Source organism: Hipposideros armiger, unplaced genomic scaffold (genome assembly GCF_001890085.2).
Source record: "Hipposideros armiger isolate ML-2016 unplaced genomic scaffold, ASM189008v1 scaffold_116, whole genome shotgun sequence".
NCBI lineage: Eukaryota > Metazoa > Chordata > Mammalia > Chiroptera > Hipposideridae > Hipposideros > Hipposideros armiger.
This window is the reverse complement of record NW_017731466.1, coordinates 2,542,228-2,561,831: the sequence shown is the minus strand read 5'-3', so window position 1 is coordinate 2,561,831 and position 19,604 is coordinate 2,542,228. Positions and strand designations below refer to the sequence as shown.

The 19,604-nt window shown below is 38.3% G+C and overlaps 1 protein-coding gene across 1 annotated transcript in view; it reads left to right on the top strand.

The window, feature by feature from the left end:
- Positions 1-3,473: 3,473 nt before the first annotated feature.
- Positions 3,474-19,604, top strand: part of HNRNPLL (heterogeneous nuclear ribonucleoprotein L like) — a 36,730-nt gene continuing 20,599 nt past the window's right edge. Inside the window, exons 1-4 of the mRNA XM_019647841.1 lie at positions 3,474-5,207; positions 12,947-13,065; positions 17,410-17,647; positions 19,079-19,164. Coding sequence (XP_019503386.1) covers positions 5,019-5,207; positions 12,947-13,065; positions 17,410-17,647; positions 19,079-19,164 — 632 coding nt within the window. The 5' untranslated portion in view covers positions 3,474-5,018. The remainder of the gene's footprint in view (positions 5,208-12,946; positions 13,066-17,409; positions 17,648-19,078; positions 19,165-19,604) is intronic.

Here is a 19,604-nt window from a genome sequence, read left to right as displayed (position 1 = left end):
GGCAGTGTCACTGGCTCTCATATGTGGGATCCGATCCGGGACTCTCTGGCATCCCAAGCCAGTTCTTAACCAATACGCCACTTGGCCGGCCCTAAAATTATTTTTAAAGATCTCTAAATTACTATCAATTCACATGAGTCAGAGAGAAAAGTAAATTAATTTAAATAGTATTATTTCTAAGACTAAAGGTAAGTGGCTATGACTGCTAACAAGAATCTGAATTTTACAAAAAAAAAAAATCTGAATTTTACCTGTCATCTGGTATGTAAGCTAGTCCTTCTAAGGTGATTCTATTTTATTTTTACAGATTTATCACAAATTAATTTTTTAAAGAGGCTAAACAGTGACAGCTCTAGCTCCCAAGCAGATGTGCATGACGATAGCGTCTAAAAGAGAATACCACTGTGGTTACACTTGAATACACAGTGAGCTCATAGTGTCTGAGGCACTTCCTGTGGGACGCATCCTTTTGGAACGGTGGCTTCTTTTCACCATAGTAACCAAAAGTGGATTGCATTAAAGAGACTAGTTTGGGTACCAGTGCCACCAAGCTCTTTCTTGGTGACTTGTCCAACAAGGAAAATGGTATCATCACAAATGATGTACTCTGAATTTGAGAAAGATCCATAGGAACTAATTGAATTTCTCTGAATTGGCTTTGTTCTAAGCTGGATTTATGTTAAATGTGTCTTAATTAAAATACACCTCTATGGTTCCAGTCCTTTGGAACTGTGGCTCATAGATGAGGTTTGCGTAAAGATCTTGATTTTTTTCATGAAACAGAAGTTTTATATTTTCAACGAAATAGCAATATTGGAAACTGAGTTTGGGTATGAAAAACTCATAGTTTGCATCTCTAGTTGTTCAAATGATGTATCCATCAGAAAGTGATGACACTTTTCTCATGGTTTGAACCTTTTCTATAGAAATTAAATTTAAAAATGAACAATAAAACAGTGTATTATACTTGTAATTTCCTATGGAAACGAATTGAATTTCCATATATTAATGAAAATGGTGAAAACTATAATCTATCCACCCCTTCCCAGAATTACAGCTGTATAAGCCCTGGTAGAAGTTAGTGAATGAATTAGAATCATGATGAAGTGACTATAAATTAGATCTATATGTTCATGGCAGTAAATACAATAATTAAATCATCCTTCTTCTTGATGAAGAGTATTGGCTCTGGAATCAGATTGCTTGGGTTCCAATCCTGGCTCTCTACCTTACTATGTTCTCCTGGAGCTGGTCTCTTTAATCTCTCCTTTGTTGTTTTTTTAATTGTACAATGGGCATTCTAGTAATAATGCCTCTGTTAGGGGGTTTTTATCAGAATTTATTGACATGACTCTTGTAGCAGTTAGCACGGTGCCTGGCATTGTAAATGGCTGTTATTATTATTATTACATGTAATTATATGTGCCTTCTAGCCTATCTTTTGAGTATGTACCTTGTTTCCTCAACTTGATCATAAGCTTTGAGATGGCAGGGACCACTTCATATAATTTTGTAGTCCCTAGCACAGGGGTCGGCAAACTTTTGAGACGGAAGAGCCAATCCTGTCCCTCACAACAATTTAAAATAATTATTCGAGAGCCATAAAACAAATGAAATCACCATTATGTGAATAATATCCTTTAAAAATTTTATAAATGAAACTGATAGTTTTTTCATTTTCAGTTTTACTTCAGAGCCACATGTACGTACCCAAAGAGCCGCATGCAGCTCTTGAGCTGGTTTGCCAACCCCTGCCCTAGCACAATGTCTTATAAATTACTTACATAATCAGCAATGAGATTTAAAACTAAAGGGCAATTTGGGGCTAGATTATTAAGGACTCGACTCTCAGTTTCCCTAGGCCTGCTTTGGACCTGTCTCCTACTCGACTATTATCCCTGAATCCTCTGAATTGTGGCAATGGTTCATGACTGCCTCCTACAATCAACAGCAGCCAATCCAATGAAGCATGCAAACCATCTGCCAAAGGCCCAAGGCTTTATATAGATAGTAGTGCAAAAGATTCTAGAAGTCATGCCATTTAGGAGCTGTTTCTGAGTTTCTTAGGCATTTCTGGCTACTGGGCAGTGTGTAATTTCTTAATCTCATCTAAGTTAAATCATGTAGAATAGCATTTATGCCCCCTCCTTCTTTACCTTTTCAGCTTTTTTACTTAACAGTTTGATTGCAGCTATTCCAAAAAAGAATTAAGTTTAACAAGGGGACCTACAGTTAGTGAAGTACACACTGTGTATAGCAGGTAGATTTGTTAAGGTTGGGTTTCCCTACCAATTGGTGTAACAGTTTCATTTAACCTGGTAGAATCCATAGATTGGATGTAGGCTTTGAGGACTTAAAATATTTTTACCATCACATGAAATATTTGGAAAGTTAGTATAAGGCCTTCGGGTTCTTCTCATTCTTCCCAGCGCTCTGCCAACAACATTTCCTCGTCTGCAGTCAGCTCTGCAGCTTTCTCTTTGATATTTTTTGTCTATTTCCATTCATTCTATCTTAATTTACAAAATAAATTTCTAATTTTTTTTTAAGTTCTATTTTGTCAGTATGTACTTGCAGCCGCACATGAATTTGATTATAGCTGTATGGTGGTGTGAAAAAGCTTGTAAATGGATTCCAAAATGATAGGCAGTGTAAATCATAAGGCACAAAACACTGTGTGTTAAAGCACTGTCAGAAATAAATAAAAATATTTTTGGAGGAAATAACTTTGGAAAGGAGAGAGAACTAGGCCGGGAGAGGAAACAATCCACACCTAGGTAAGGAAGAGTAATATTTTGGAAAGCATTTGAGGGTCAAGGATGATGGAAACATGTGACTTTATTTATTTTTATTAAAATATAAATAACATACAATATATTCGTTTCAGATATACAATATAGTTAATCAACATTTATATACCTTACAAAATGATCGCCACAAGTCTAGTCATTATCTGACACCATAGTTATTACTGTATTGTCGACTATATTCCCTATGCTGTACATTACATCACCATGACTTATTTTATAACTGGAAATTTGTACCTCTTATTCCCTTCCCTTTTTTGCCCTTCTTCCCACCTCTTACCCTCTGACAACCATCAGTTTGTTCTCTATGAATCTGATTCTATTTTGTTTTGTTTTTTGGATTCCACATATAAATAAAATCATACGGGATTTTTCTGTCGGATTTATTTCACTTAGCCTAATACCCTCTAGAGTCCGTCCATGTCGCAAATGGCAAGACTTCATTCTTTTTTTATGGCTCAGTAATATTCCATTGTATTGGGTTGTCGGAAAAGTCATGACGTATTTTTTTCTGTTTTTTGTTGCAAAAAATGTCATGACTTTTCTGACAACCCAATATATATGTCACAACTTTTTTATCCATTCATCTGTCATTGGACATTGAGGTTGCTTCCATATCTTTGCTGTTGCAAATAATGCTGCAATGAACATAGGGGTGCATGTACTTTTCAAATTAGTTTTGCTTTCTTTGGATAGACGCCCAGAAGTGGAATTGTTGGGTCCTGATGGTAGGCAATCCTCCAAAGGTTAAGTCACAGAGGGCAGTTATGTTGGCAATCGATTTGCCAGTGACTCTCCTGAAAGATACACTGGATCTTTATTTCCCAAGGACCACTCATTCAGCATTGTTGAGCAACTAACTTGTGAGGGGACTGCACAGGAAACGGGGTTTGCAAAGATGAAAAGAGCAGTTCCTGTCTTTAAGCAATTTTAGTCTTTAAAACAGAACATCCTAAGAGATAGGTATAAAGTGCCCAGTAGCTAAAAAGAGAAAGCAGCAACTAGAAGCTTGGAAGAGTCCTCAGGACCCCACAGAGGAAGTGAGCGGTGATCCGAAGGACAGAATTTTGATGGGCTTTTGTATCTTTTAAAAATAAATGAAAATGTGAAATAGATCGTCCAGAAAGGAAAGGGTTGGGATGAAGGTTGAAATTTTATGTGAAAGGTTTAAAACACATTTAACTGGAGCAGGAACATACACAGACAAGTGTCTGTAATTGTCAGGAAATAAGGTCCAGACGACAAATGAGTAATAAATGATCAAACTAAATTCGCCCTTGTGGAATCTTCTTCAGGACTTGCATTTACTGCATTCAACCCACGTCTGATTTTGCACAGCATAGGGAGAAGGCTACTTTCACTGTTCTAAACCCTTTTCTCCCCTCGCCCCCTGTAGTTTTAGGACTGTGTGAGGTATATCCGCAGGGATTTTAGACGTTTCCTTCATTTTCCTTTTGAAGACAAGTAATAAAAGCATTTAAATTAGCGGGAAGGCGGTTAACACCCGCAGCCCTAAAACCACTGCACGACTCGTCGCCCGCCTGGGTTCACTCCTCCGCGCCACGCCTCAGGTTAGCCTAATAGCGTTAACGGCCTGGGGGAAGCAACCGCTCCCGGGAGGCGCGAGGCGAGCGTTGCGCGGTCGGGACTCGCAGGCCAGTGTCGAGTTCAGAAAGAAGGTGCAGGGAGGGGGACGAGGCCGGGCAGTGGGATTTTGACGAACAGCTCTTATAGCCAATTGGAAGCCTGGTCGACTTTCCCCCTGCCAATAGGGAGCGAGATCCAGGCTGGGGGGGCGCTTCCCGGGGGCTGCGGCTGGATTCAATCCTGCGCGGCGACAGTGAAGGCGGGGGCGGAGGCTCGGCCTGGGCGGCGGGGAGCGGATAGGGGGGGGAGGAGGGAAGACCGGAAGCCACGGTCGCGTCCCATCCTTAGGTTCGCTCCCCCGGGCTGGGAGCGGAGACCGTGGAGCGAGAAGAGGCTGAATGTTGGCTCCTTAATAAAGGGGAGAGGCCGCTCCGGAGCGCTGTCGCATCCCGCTCGCTCTCGGCACCCACCTGGCTTCTGGGCGCGCGGCCCCTGCGGACGGCCGGGCTGCGCAGACGTCGCTGAAGAGGCGCTGCCCACGGCGGGGACCGACCCGCGGCGTCCAAGGCCCGCGCCACGCCGCCACCCCCACCCGCTTGCCCGCCGGTCCCTCCGGTCGCCGCCATGTCCTCCTCCTCATCCTCCCCCAGGGAGACGTACGAGGAGGACCGCGAGTACGAGAGCCAGGCCAAGCGCCTCAAGACCGAGGAAGGGGAGATCGACTACTCGGCCGAGGAAGGCGAGAACCGCCGGGAAGCGACGCCGCGGGCCGGAGGCGATGGCGGCGGCGGCGGCCGGAGCTTCTCACAGCCGGTAACAAAGCGCGGCGCCCCGTCCGCTGTGTCTGGCGGCTCCCGGGAAGCAGGGCCCAGTGGCGGGGACTCGGCCCCGGGCCTCCCGCCCGCCTCGTTTCCCTTTTCTGCTACGCCGAGCCGGTCGGGAAGCGCCGGCTCTTCTCTTTGGGGTTTTTATGCTTTGCCCTACCTGTTTCCCGCATCCCGAAAGCGAATCTGCCCCGGCCTGGCTGCAGGCCCCGGCGGGAGTCGGCTGCCAGCCCTGAACTTGGGGAGGGTCGCGGGGCGGGGGCGGCGGCGACGCGTTGCTTCCGCTTGGGCGGGGTGGGGGCTGTGGGGCGCGATTAGCTCTTTGTTAGTTTAACTCTTCCGGCTGCTGGCCCGCGTCCAGAGGACCCTCTCTCTTCAGCACCTCTGCCCGAAGCATCCGCGCGCTGGTCCCGATCACAATATGGTTGCGTCGGTTCACCGAAGAATGTATTCGCCTAGGTCCGGAGGAGAGCCGTAACTAAATGACAAATGACGCTCTGGCGCTCACGCCCTAGTTTCCCTGAAGGTTTAAAAAAATTTTTTTTTTCGCTTTTGGCAGGCATGGCGTGCATGCTTTGCTACCCAGTGTCATGGTTATTGCTCAATACAGTTTTTAGCTCTTCGGTTGAAAAAAGTGTGTTGATGGGTGTTAGGACATACTTTCAAGTAAAACAAATGTTAAAACCACCTCAATTTCTCATTGACAGTTTATCCCAAATTTGCTCCACGAAAGGAGGAACTGAAATCAGGACTGCATTAAACAACTGTCCTAGATTCTTGTTCCTCTCGTCCAAAATGTTAGCTGGAGGCAGAAGGGATGTGAAAATTGCTTTTATCCACAGCAAATAGTAACTCAGCTTCAGTTGGATGGAGACTTCAAGGAAACAAAACAAAAAACGTTTTGCCTTTTTTTGGTGCATTAAGGTGTCTTAATGACTTAGATGTTCTTTAAAACATTTAATGCATATTGTGATTTTTTTTTAAAGCAAACTTTACCGGAAATTTTTGAGATAGACTACACACATATATTCTATAAAGAGATTAAAATATTTTTTACTTTTGGTAAGAATCAAATTAGAAGCCTTTTAGGTATTGTTTGAATTTTTATGTAAAAAATTCTGATCGATATCCACATACTTCGGCTAGAGTTTCCAGTTCGAGTTTCCAGATACCTTAATGTGATGGATAAGGTTGCAACACATTTAAAAAAGGAACTCTTTAAATAAAATCGTTTTCTTATGGCCAGATGTTACTTTTTATTTTTGTGCCTAGCTATTTGATATATTAAAAATGTAACTTGAAACTGTAAATAAAGGAGAAGTACATTTCTTCTGTAAAAGTTTCAGTTCAAGGCCAATTCCATTGTGGAAGTTGGAAACAGAAATGTTATAACTGGTTATTTAGATGTATTGGATCAGTGTATTTCTTTGTCAAAAGGCTTGCTTGACTTTTTGTGCATCATGAAATGTCTACCATTAGGTGTCTTGGAAAGATGCTTTAATCAGTTTATGAATTAAAAAAAAATTAAACCTTTAAAAATAGTTCCCCGAATATTAAAAAGAACATATTAACCATTAAGCCAATAGCATAGGGTGTGTTGGGAAGAAAATAATATATAATTAATATATTCAGAGTGCATTGTATCTAGCAGTGGAAATAGCCCTGGGCAGGGCTTGGGGAGTCAGAAGTCTTAGCTAGCATACAGTCTATGTGACCTTGAGAAAGTCAGTTTACCATGCTGAGTTCTCTTAGTCTGTAAAATGTGACAGTTGAACTGTTGTACATGCCTTCCTTACCTGACTTTGTGGTTCAGTGATTAATGTAATACAGCTTTTAAATTACCCAGGCAGGAGTTATAAATTCTAATTTTTGTTTATCTTACTGCTGTTATGTTTCTTACGAGAGGGTGAATTGCATTTATTTAACAGTAGAACCAACACTGCACTGTGAAATCTAATGAATGTTTTTTTTCCTGTTTTTAAACATTTTTCCTCATGTAATTTTTGATACTTTTGAAATCATTCCAACTATGAAAACCTGAGTACATAATAAAATACTATTAGGATAGGAATTTTCTGGATAGCAGTTTACTGCCTAGTGCGTCATCATCCAGAAATATGGTAATTCATCAAACTGAAAAGGGTTTTGGCTCAAACTCAGTGGCCCTTCAACCCAGCCAGAGAAGAAATACCTTTGTGGTAAATGCAAATTAGGTACAACTGATAAGCAAGCTTTTCAACTTTAGTTGGGAAGTTTGTAAAGTGCAAAGTAAGACTTCAAAGATTTACATTGTTTGGCTTTTCATAATTATTTCCGTGAGTGCTTTAATAATATATTCAGATTTAAAGAGGAAAGTGAGTACATTTAAGAAAAACAGTTTTTACAAATGCTCCTAATTTAAAGATGAATTGGTCATTGTGAATGACCGTGCTGTTTTAAGATATAAAGTTAGTTTGGACATGAGAAATAAGAGGTCCTTTAAAATTTGTGTCTTCTGGTACTTATTTTGAAGAGCAAAAGTGATTTAGATTTCATTGGGCTGCATTGTTGAACAAAGCTTGATTATGGAGGTTCCTGCTATGTATTATAGAGTCACTTTATTCGTACAGTTTAAGTTTAGTAGTTCTTAAGTTTAGTAGATCATAATAATGGTAAATTTCTGTACCTGCTTACTTTTAAGAAAGCAGCTTGACTTCCAAATATTAGGGCTTCCCTTGGGAAAACTAATTGAGGAATTGAATTGGGAGGTTACATAGAAAAGATGTGCTTTTATAAAGACTGGTCTCAATAAAAATTTATGGAGTGCTAATTTATTTTGGAGACTTTCAAGTTTTCCTTTTACTCTATTCTGCTAGTGAGTAAACAGGCAAATTCAAGATTGTTAAAGTTGTTTGCTGATGAGGTGAATATTTATTTCTCAACTTTTAATAAATATGTAGACTAACAAGATGGCAAAATGCCAAGATAAAAATGTAGATCCTAAGATTTTCAAGCAAAGGAATGTATTGGGTTGTCAGGAAAGTCATGACGTAGTTTTTCTGTTTTTCGTTTCAAAAATGCGTCATGACTTTTCCGACAACCCAATACGTTATGTAGAGAATCTAGTTTGAACTTAAGATATACTGTTATGCTTTAATGATCTAAATTACAGAGATGATAGGAATGTTATGATGGCTTATTGGATGAATATGGGATGGGAGATGGGATGAGGTCACTTTGTTAGCTTAGCTCTTATAGGAAAGTTTAGAGACCTTGACAGTGAGCATAGTAACTACACTGGGGAATAAAAATTACAAGGATGTGTGCCCTGGAGGTAAGTGCCAGAGCCTTGAGGTTTCAATAGCAGTAATGTTCTATGTTTCCTTTAGCTAAGGTGCTACAGTAAGTGAGGATTTTCAGGCCTAGTTTTGGGAAAGAAATGAAAAGTAGTAGGTTTTACTATCTTTTGAAACTAACAAGTGACTGTTTCTTCAAGTTACTATGTAAAATGAAAAGAGCTGTTACTAGAGCCATAAGCCCAACCAAGGCTGGTGCCTTGGCTCTGCTATGAACATGCTTTGTGACTTAACCTCTCTGGAACTCAATTTGCTACCTATAACATGAGATGGTTGGATTTGATGATCACTGATCTCTTAGCTCATTGAAAAAATAATACTTAAGCCCCTACCATGTGCTAGGTGTCGTTCTCAGTGATGGAGATGTAGTAGTGGAAAAAATTGCATATCTAAAAAGCTGTGATTCTTTGTCATGTAGTGCTTTTATGAAATTGAACATAATTTTTAAAGCTTGCAGTTGCAGCCACTGCAACAGCTCAGACGAACTTAAACAAATTAAAAGAGGGTGGGGCAGAGAATTTATTGGTCCATATAACTGGGAAAGCCAAGTTGTGGCACTAATTTGGGGCACGACTGGATTCAGGGATTTAGATGATAGCACAGACTTGATTCTGTCTCTTTTCATGTTTCCGCCCTATTTTCTCTAGTGATAAAGCTAGGCTTATAGTCTTATAACTAGCAGATAAAAAGAATAGCCTCCCTTCCCCAGTGCCCATATTTATCCCCTAATCAACCATTTTTTGTCTCTCCCTTTCTCCAACTAATCACTGGACTACCTCTGAAGTTGGGGAGACAGAACTGTGTGACTGAGAATACTGACATAGTAATAGGGAGTTGAAGAGTTTTGTTGTTGTTTTTTTTCCTTTGGTGTGTTTAAGTGGAAGAAGGGGGAAAGAGTTCTGGGTAGGCAAAACCAAAGGACTTCTACTACATGAGTAAGTAAATAAATAAATACATAAAAGTTACTTGAATCATATAGCTGTCCTTTTTAATCTTCTGTTATGTGATCAAATATACCTAAGAACTTTGGATAGGAAAATTAAAGAGGGTCCCATATTTTAGATCTGCCATATTGTTGCTTTAAAAAAAGAAAAAGACCAAATAAAGAGAGGTGATTGTTTAATTTAGCAAGAAAAAAAAAGTAGCTAACTTTAAGGATAATGTGAATTAAAAAATGTTTACAGCTGCCTCTTAAAACTAGTTTGTTCTTGGTCCATATGAAGTCTCCATAGTCAAAGAGAGGATAATTTTAAATATCTGGAAATACTGTACTCACTTCTTAGTACTATGTTGATAAATTCTAATCCAGAGAAAGATTACCAGAAAGAAGAAGGCACTTAAAATCACATCATAAGAGGAATGACAGAAGAATCTGGGGTAAACTTAGGTGTGATTTAAGAAATCATTACAAATAATTGTAAGGTTATCATCATGTAGAAGAAGGAAGTGCAATAAGGGTAGGGAGTGCCATCTAACGCTGAACCTTTATTCAATAACTACATCTAGGTCTGCTAGTCATTTTACGTTTGTTTCATTTATTATAATCTTGTGTGATAAGGGTTTTGATTTTTTTCTTTAAATAGTAGTATGAAACAGGCTCAGAAAGATTAAGTAACTAGCCTACTAATACTAAGATCACTGAGCCAGTAAGTGTCCAAAGATTCAAACTCTGGTCTGACTCCAGAGGCCATTTTGGGTAGAAACTATAGGGAGACAGATATGGATGCATAGTATGGAGAATTTTCTAAAATCATGGATTGTCTCAGTGTGTGTTTTCTGTCATTGGAGGTATTTGAGAGGCTGGATAATCACTTGGCAGTGGGTCTGTGTGTGTTTGGTATTGGGGGACGAATTATTGAATTTGGGATTGGTCTTTCTTAATCCTGTCACTATAGGAGGGCAAAGAAGATTGTTATTGTTCAGTGGCCCTTGAGCACATGTTGTGCATGAAGATACTGAGAAAACAAAAAAGCCTACAGACAATGTGCCTGGACTTTGAGTTTACAGTTAAATTTTTGCTTTTCTGTATGAACAGATATTAACGGGCCCTGCTCATTCCTCTCAGATAGAAGCTTCATTTATACTTTGCTGAGCTTCTCTTCTCTTTAATAGAACCTGGTCTTCAATCTTCAATGCCAAAATTAGCACTTAAGATTGGTATTATTAGTGGGCTGGCCGAGTGGCGCGATGGTAAAGAAAAGAACTGGCTTGGGACGCCAGAGGGCCCCGGTTCGGATCCCACATATGAGGGCCAGTGACACTGCCCTCCACAGCTAAAATGCTGAACAACAGCTCAACCTGAAGCTGGGCTGTCGTGAGTTGCCGGCGACGGCATAGCTGCAGCCCCTATGGCAGTGGGTTGCCATGGGCTACCGTGTGTAGCCAGTAGCCACTGTGAGCGGCCGTCCAGAAGCCAGCGACTGATCTGCCTCACCCGGGAAGAGCACAATGATGGTGCCAACTTGGGTCAGTGAAGGACAGCAACTGTCTGTTCCCCTTCCCCCAATTCCCCAATTAAAAAAAATCTAAAAAAAAAAAAAAAAAGGTTGGTATTATTAGAGTTTGTCCTTGAGATAGGCTTTGAGGGGCAGGGAGTTTGGAATGGTTATGACTAGACTGGTCTGTAACCTGCAGTGGGGAAAATAATGCCTCCATTACAGTTGACCCAGTTTACCTAAAGAAGGGATTCAGTAATTAAATATATATATATACATAAATTGCAGTCATACCTTCATGTGCTGGGCTTCTCTGGGAATACTGTTTGATACTTAATAGATTATTAATTAGCCTGATATGTAATAGATATAAATTGATCAGTAGAGAGCCTAGATAAACATTTGAAATGGAAAGAATTTGGGCTTCTGTATGAGAAAGGGTTAAAATTTATTAAGCTGGAGAAGACAAGATCAAAGTATTAATATGTGGATGGGGTAAACAATACTGATTTATTCACCAATTTGGGAATCATATGCATAGTTTGATGCTTCAAAGAGGTAGTTTTAAGGTAGGTAGAAAGAAGCTCTAAGATGATTTCAGATTTCTTATTACCAGTATGTAGTATAGGTAGATATAAGAAAATATTTATTTAAGAAAAGTATTAGTATTTGGGGGGAAAAGGGGGTGATGAAAATATAGTTTGAAAAGTATCTTTTTTAAAAAAGATTTTATTGGGGAATTAGGGGAGGGGAACAGTGTTGGGAAATTGGGGTAAGGGAATAGCCAAGTTGTCCTTTAGTCTTAGTTGTGGAGGGCGCAGTAAGCTCAGCTCCCAAGTCCAGTTGCCATCTGGTTGCTCGTCAGCAGCTCAGGGCAGCTCAGCTCAAGTCGTTGTCTACAGTCTACTTGCGGAGTGCAGCTCACTGGCCCATGTGGGAATCGAACCGGCAACCCTGTTGCTCAGAGCACGTGCTTTAACCAACTGAGCTACCCGGCCACCCCTCATTTGGACTTCTTGAGATTTTGATTTTATGGAGGAAAAACTACGAAATTATGAGTATAAAATGTATTTCTGATCTTTTCTTTTTTTGAAAGGTTTTGTTGGGGAGTTGGGGGAGGGGAACAGACAAGTTGCTGTCCTTTTGTTCTTCAGTCTAGTTGTGGAGGATGTTGCTTCACTGGCCCATGTTGGTATTATCATTGCACTTTTCCTGGGTGAGGCAGATCAGTTGCCGGCCTCTGGACGGCCACTCACGGTGGCTCTTGGCAGCTCACATAGGCTGCTGGCTGCTCATGTTAGCTGCTGGCCACACATGGTAGCTTATGGCAGCCCACTGCAGCCTAGGCCATCTCCGGCAAATCTCGGCAGCCCAGCTCCAGGTTGAGCTGTTGTTCACCATCTTAGCTATAGAGGTCACTGGCCCTAATGTGGGATCCGAACCCGGGCACTGCTGCTCAGAGCTGGAGTCCCAAGCCAGCTCTTAACCAACGTGTCGCTCGGCCGGCCCTGTATTTCTGATCTTAGCATGCTCTGTGTCTGCTGAAATTTTTTCTGAGATTTCCTTGACATTGAAAATAAGTTGTGAGTAACTTAGTTTCACTTCTTATTGAGCGAGAATACTCCCTTTTAAGAAATCATAATTTTCATGCCAAGCATTTAGTTGCTGATTTTACTCTCAGGGTCCTGTTGCTAACTTGTGAATTGAAACTTGGTTTGGGTTTTTTTTAAATGTTTGCTTTTTCCTTATTTCTTTTTTTTTTCTTTTTTTAAGGAGGGCTCAGCTCAAAGTGGCTCATGCAGGGATCGAACCGGCTACCTTGTTCAGAGCACATGCTCTAACCAACTGAGCCACCTGGCTACCCTTAAATGTTTGCTTTTTAAGGCCAAGCTGAATTTACTAAAAGATTCAATTTAGACTTCTAAAGTTTTTAACTAGAAATTATTTTCTCTTGCTAGGAGGCAGGTGGAAGTCATCATAAAGTTTCTGTTTCACCTGTGGTCCATGTTCGAGGACTCTGTGAATCTGTGGTGGAAGCCGACCTTGTGGAGGCTCTGGAAAAATTTGGGACGATATGGTAAGGACAATAAGGACTCAAAAGACAATAAAGGTTCAAAACATTATGGTAGAACAAGCCTTGCTTCGTTGCTCTAGCCTTGATGTTTAACCATTGTATGTATCAAGTTTGCTTATGACTGTATTTCTTTGGAACCTTTTAACCTCTCTGGAATGATGCATGGATGTATTTTTGTGGCCGTGATCACCTCTCACTCCCCAACCAGGTTGTATGTAAAATTGATTATTGCATCTTTCATCTGATTTTCAAATGAGTTCATGATTCCTTCTTAAGCACTGCTTTAAACCAATGAGTTGCTTATACCCTTTATTTTCAGTTTCAAGTAGTGATACTTAAATACGGATTTTTAAAAATTATTATTTTGGAATATTTAGGAAATAATGGTTATTATTTAGGTAAGTGGGTAGATTAAGGGTAGGCATTATTTGCTTAATTATATGTTGCTGTGAGTTCTTGTGCATATCATGAGAGTCAGTGTTTTATCCTAGCTTGTCTTTTTTCTTTTGTATTCATTCATGCTCTTCCTTTCTCTTACTGTAGCTGGCGTATGTTTAAGAATATTAAGTGAAAACTAATTAGAAAAGTGAATCTGCTACCAAAAATAGACACTTAAAAATTCTCTCTAAATTGTTTTTGGAGTATGCCTGTTGTTCTCTTCTTAGTATAAATAATCGAGTTGATTTTATTATTAGTTTTTCCTTAATGAGTATGTTTTTTCCTTAATGAGGGGGTTTTGATTTAGGCATAGTGACACAGACTAAGTCAAAATATATAAACAGGAGAGAAATTTCAGTATATTTACTGAGATAGCTTGATTGCTTCTATTGTATAAAAATTTATATTGAATTTTGAGTATAGAAAAGGTGATGCATAAATAGACAGTGAGGGAGTGATCAGAGATGCCCAACAGAAAGGAATTATTGCTTCAAATGAGTAGGCGTAGTGTTGGTGACACCTTCTATCATGGCATCTTTTTTATTTCTTTGGTGACCTCATTGAACAGTTGATGGCATGACAAACCTGTTATTCTAGCTTATGTACCTCAGCACTGACTGTTATATATTGTTTATCCTTGGAGGTACAAATTGGGAATCCACGTGGGCATAAGAAGGCCCATTTCTTTTTTTTTTTTATTTTTAGCTGAGCCATCCTGCCACCTGTTGGCAGCTCAGCGGCAGCTCAGCTGGGGTCAGGAATCAAACCAGCGAACCTGTTGCTCAGAAATCACACTCTGGAGTGAGCTCTTAACCATCTGAGCCACTCGGCCGGCCCTGAAGGCCCATTTCTTGAGGTATCACTAAGATGACCATCTCACATCTTAGTTACTTGGAGTGGATCTTAGAAGTTATTAAGTCTGTCTGGAGAGATAAATATTGAAGCAGACTCCTTAAATTTTATTTAGACTTGCATGTTGGCCCAAGACTAACTCCATTCACTATAAGGACCTTCTAAGTGGCACATCGTCCCATGGAGTTATAAAGAGATTGTTATTTCTGGTTTATTTTTCTTTTGTTCTTAACATATTTAGGGCTTTTAAGTTATTTCTTTAGAGCCAAGAAATACTGAAACAATGTCAGAAAAACAAGTTGATGAGCACAGATAGTTGGAAATTTTAATGTTCATTATGACCATGGCCTGAATGTTGGGGATTAAAGAAATAGAACTATGTGTTGACCTTGGTGAGTTGTTTGAGTTACTTTTGGGTGCCTGTTCATTTTTAAACTCTATACTGTTTGATACTTAGTCCATGGTAAAGTGTTCCATATATGTTACTCAGTTAACTTGCATAGTACATCATTTTATCCTCAAAATTGGTAGTTATGGGGATAGAAAAGTCGTGAAATAATTGGAATGAATCAGTGTATAGTTAAGAGTTTAATTGGCATAAATATGAATAATAGGAGTTTCAGTTGTATGAAATGATATTGAATAAGTGGCTGCTATAAGTGGGAATTTTGAAGAGCCTCCAGTGAGAAAGGAATAGGTGTTTTGCTGCAAAATGTTGCATTTACAGAACCTTTCCCTGTTTGTTTATTTTGTGATATGTATATGGGATTATAAATATTATATAGAAACTGCTCATGTTAAAAAGGTGTCAGCCACCAAGTTCGGTGTAAAGTAATTTTATATGTAAAAACTAGAAGCATAGGAAAGAAAAGAAGTTCAGGAGAAACTATTACAAGATGTTGAAAATGGTTATGTCAGGATAATAAAATTACTATATTTTTTGTTTTTATTGTGTAGTATATTCATGTATTGTAATCAAAAGAAAATTTAAAAATATACTCATATACTGAGTCTCTTGTCCTCCCTTCCCCCCTCCCATTTTTTTATTCACCCCTCCCATTAAAGGAGAGGATGCTAGGTAGTGATTAGCTATAACAGTTTAAAATTTTATAACAAAACTTTTGAGACCTAATTTGTGTAGTAAATCTTTTGCCTCCTACTGTTTCTATTTAAAATTTAGTAAACATGTCTCAAGCTGTAATTTGGAAGCATCAGACCCTTAGCCTTTTTGTTTATTTTTTCTGTCTTTGGCTTTTCAGTCTTCTTCATATTAATGCTTTTCAAAGATATTTAAACAAATTATGTGCCAGACAATTTAAGTGCATTCTTAAAATTTTTGCGACATTCTAATTTTCCCTTCTCTGTCTTCATATGATACCACTTTCCTGGGTAACCTTTTTAACTTTTAAGTCTGTGCTTCTAGCTCCCTTGCTGTAGTTATAGAAAGCAGTTTTACTATGACCAAGTCTATAATAGGCCAATAAGGAACTGATTTTTTGAACCTTTTTGATTTTTCTGTTTCCCAAGAGCCAAAGGTCATTATTAACATATTTACCTGGTAATATCATTTGGCTATTCAACCTACTTATATCTGTGAGAGAATATTTATTCTTTTAATTTCTTTAACATAGACCTGATTCCTGGGTTTTTTATTTTTTGTATGCTCAAGACTTTGGAACTTGAGCAAGGAGTCTGTGTTTCTAAAGGGAGTGTTTCTTTCCTGGAATTTTTATCATATTTGTAGTTGGTAAATCTTTAAATCCATTGTTTTGGAATTTTCTTCTTTAATTTTGCATGATGTGCGTTGGGAGAGCTAACAAGTCTCATAGACCAATAGATATTGATTGAATGAATACCTATTATGTGCCAGGCTATGTTTCTGGATTTGGAGGATATAATGTATAAAGATGAATGAGGCAAGGCAAGCAGTTTGTGTGCAGTAACTATGATTTTGACAACAACCCTCCAAGTTTTATAAATGATGAAGCTGAAATTCATAAGATTATATAATTTGCCAGGCTACCAAGTGGTATGTTTTTATTACTAAGAAACCATTTGCCATTTTCTAAAGTGTAGCACTAGGTCCTGGTTGCCTGGTTGAAAAGCAGTGTTGTCACTGAATACCTGACTTGATGTTATTTCTCTGACCCTCTACTATTATGAAAACCATGTTAATTGTATTTTAAAACATTTTGAAGGTCCTAGTTCATGTGAATAGAATACATGTTTCCCTTGTGATTCACGTACTCGGATTCTCTCTCTTCCTTTATTTCTTTATTTTAAATTTCTTTTCAAGAAAGCAAAAGTTATTTATTGAAAATGAAAGTGCACACTTGAGAGGAAAGTGCAGGCAAACTCAGAGAAGGAGCTTTCCATTTCTTTATTTTTCATATCATGTTTTAAGATCTATTCTTCTCCCCAAAATAGTATACAGTGAAAAGTAAATACTTCACCCTTTTGCCCATAGGCAGCCATGATTACCATATTATAGTGAATATCCTTTCATGGATTCTTTGATATTTAAACATATTTTGGAGAAGACTGTTTGCATGAAATTTGGTCAGTTTGCTGTTGCTTTATTTTTGGTTCTCTGTTTTTAGTAAGATAAATGAAAGTATAGTCAGTTGTTAGAGTGGATACTTATTTATTTGTAGTAGTTTCTGTTGTTAGGGGTCCCATCTGCTAAACTTCTGTTGAGTTTTATCTCTGTTGGTTTCTGTATCTAGGTATTTTCTAATACTGCTTGGGAGTAGAAGCCTGAGGAATAAACTGGATGGTGTCATTAATAACTGATAACAGGAAATTGTGCTTGAGGAAGGCTTGTGATGGATAAGCTTTTAATCACAGGAGGATAAGCTTTCAAATATGCACCGTCTACCGGGCTTAGCACTATTTATTTGGATGATGTTTCAGAGTTGACTAACACTGGCTATAGGTAGTGAAGAATACTGATCTGTGTGATTTGACACATTTTTATTAAAGTCTGCTTTTACTTGAATGAGAACATACTGTTAATTGAACTTATATTTGGGTATTGCCTTCCAATCTCCCTTTCAGCTATGTGATGATGATGCCATTTAAACGACAGGCTCTAGTGGAATTTGAGAACATAGACAGTGCCAAAGAATGTGTGACATTTGCTGCAGATGAACCTGTGTACATTGCTGGTCAACAGGCTTTTTTCAACTATTCTACAAGCAAAAGGATCACTCGGCCAGGAAATACTGATGATCCATCAGGAGGCAACAAAGTTCTTCTGCTATCAATTCAGAATCCTCTTTATCCTATTACGGTGGTATGAGAAACTAAATTAAAAATGATTTTGCAATTTGCCTCTAGAGTGACTAACCTATAGTTTTTCTTCACTGCCATCAAGATATTTAAAAATAGTGTTTTTTAAAGAATTATTAAAATTAATTTTAATTTTGACTATTAAGTTTAATGAACAAAGAAATGGTGAGCACTGAAGCTAAAAAGGTTAGAAGCACAGTTGTCATAATTAAATAAGCACATTTAAAAATTTTATTATTTAGCATCAATGTTAACTCTTTTGGTAATAAGGGATTAGACAGACTTTTTGGAAATGATCCCAAAATCTCTCCCACTCATATGCCAGCATATGTATTGAGAGCATCTACTAGGTAATGACAGACTCCCATAGTACAGTAAGATGTATATGTCATTTTAAGCTCTTTTGAGGTAGCTTGTTAAAAACCTGGGTGATTTACTTAAAACTCTGAATATTAGTAAAGAGGTGATATTTAAAAGAAGTGATATTAGTAAAATTTTAAAAAGCATTCGTGTTCTGAGCCAGTTGAGTTTTCTACTTTATAATTACATGCTGTTTCACAATAAGCTAGTGACAAGGACCCTTGATTTTTGTAATGAATAGAAGAATATCACAGTAAGGGAAGCTTCTAGTAAGCATGTATGATATTGCGACATAAACCTAAAACAAAGCATAAAGTACTATTTAAATTTAATTAAACATGTGTTTTTATTTTCATAATATTTATACTTATTAATCTATTTACAGTATTCTGTGTTTTGGGGGGGAGGGGAAGAATATAACCTAGTACAAGTACTCTGGTTTGTTTATTGCTGTATCCCTAGTACCTAATGGTGCAGCTGTGTATTTGTAGGTACTCAAGAAATTTCTTGCAAGTTGAAGAATTATTCCTAAGTGGGTATTTAGGTTCTCTCTCAGATGATTCAGGCATCTTGTTTGGTGTCATCTAACAATGTATAAAGGATCTTCCCTTTTGTCTTTTCTCAGTAGCCATTGTCTCTTGAAAAATGGATACCGACTTGTTCTACTACCCCTTAATAAATATTTATTACCATAAATATTTTTGTTATTGCCAATAAATATTTATTGCCATTCAAGTGATTATAATATGAAACATTTGAGTCACAATTTTGGCGTTGTGTATTGTCAGTATTTTAGTCAACTGTTAAGAAAATAAAAATTGTGGAATCATTAGGAGATCAAGAAGGTAAAGAGTACTTTTTAAATGTTTCATTGGAACTTCTCTAATATGTGGGTATATTGTGTAGGTGAGGAAATAACTTTAAATTTATTGAAGTGTAACAATTTTTAAAAGTTTAATTAGTAATTAATAGAAGTGACATCTTGTCAGTTTTTTTAGTAAAACAAAACAGTGTGTAGCTTTAATGTTTTTCCAAATATAAAATCTGAAGAAATCTTGTTTTCTTTCCTTTTTAGGATGTTTTATATACTGTATGCAACCCGGTTGGAAAAGTGCAACGTATCGTTATATTCAAGAGAAATGGGATACAAGCAATGGTTGAATATCCTTTCTTGATAAGCCATTCATTGATATGTATGAATGCTGTGTAACACAGATCTTATTTTTTCCTGTGTAATCATTTCTAGACAGGTGTTTATTCCCCCCGATCTATTTTTCTTAGGTTTAAAAAATGAAACTGCAGTACCCATAAAGAATTTTACTGCCTACCGTAAAACAGTTCAGTGCTTCATCTTAACAGTCTGGTTTGCCTTTTTAATGAGGAAAACATAACACTGTTTCATAATATGTACATTTGTACCTTTCTTTTTTTTTTTTTTAAGATTTTTATTGGGGAATTGGGATGGGAACAGTGCTGGGGAATTGGGAGAAGGGGAACAGACAAGGTGCTGTCCTTTTGTTCTTCAGTCTAGTTGTGGAGGACGTTGCTTCACTGGCCCAAGTTGGCACCATCATTGCGCTCTTCCCGGGTGAGGCAGATCA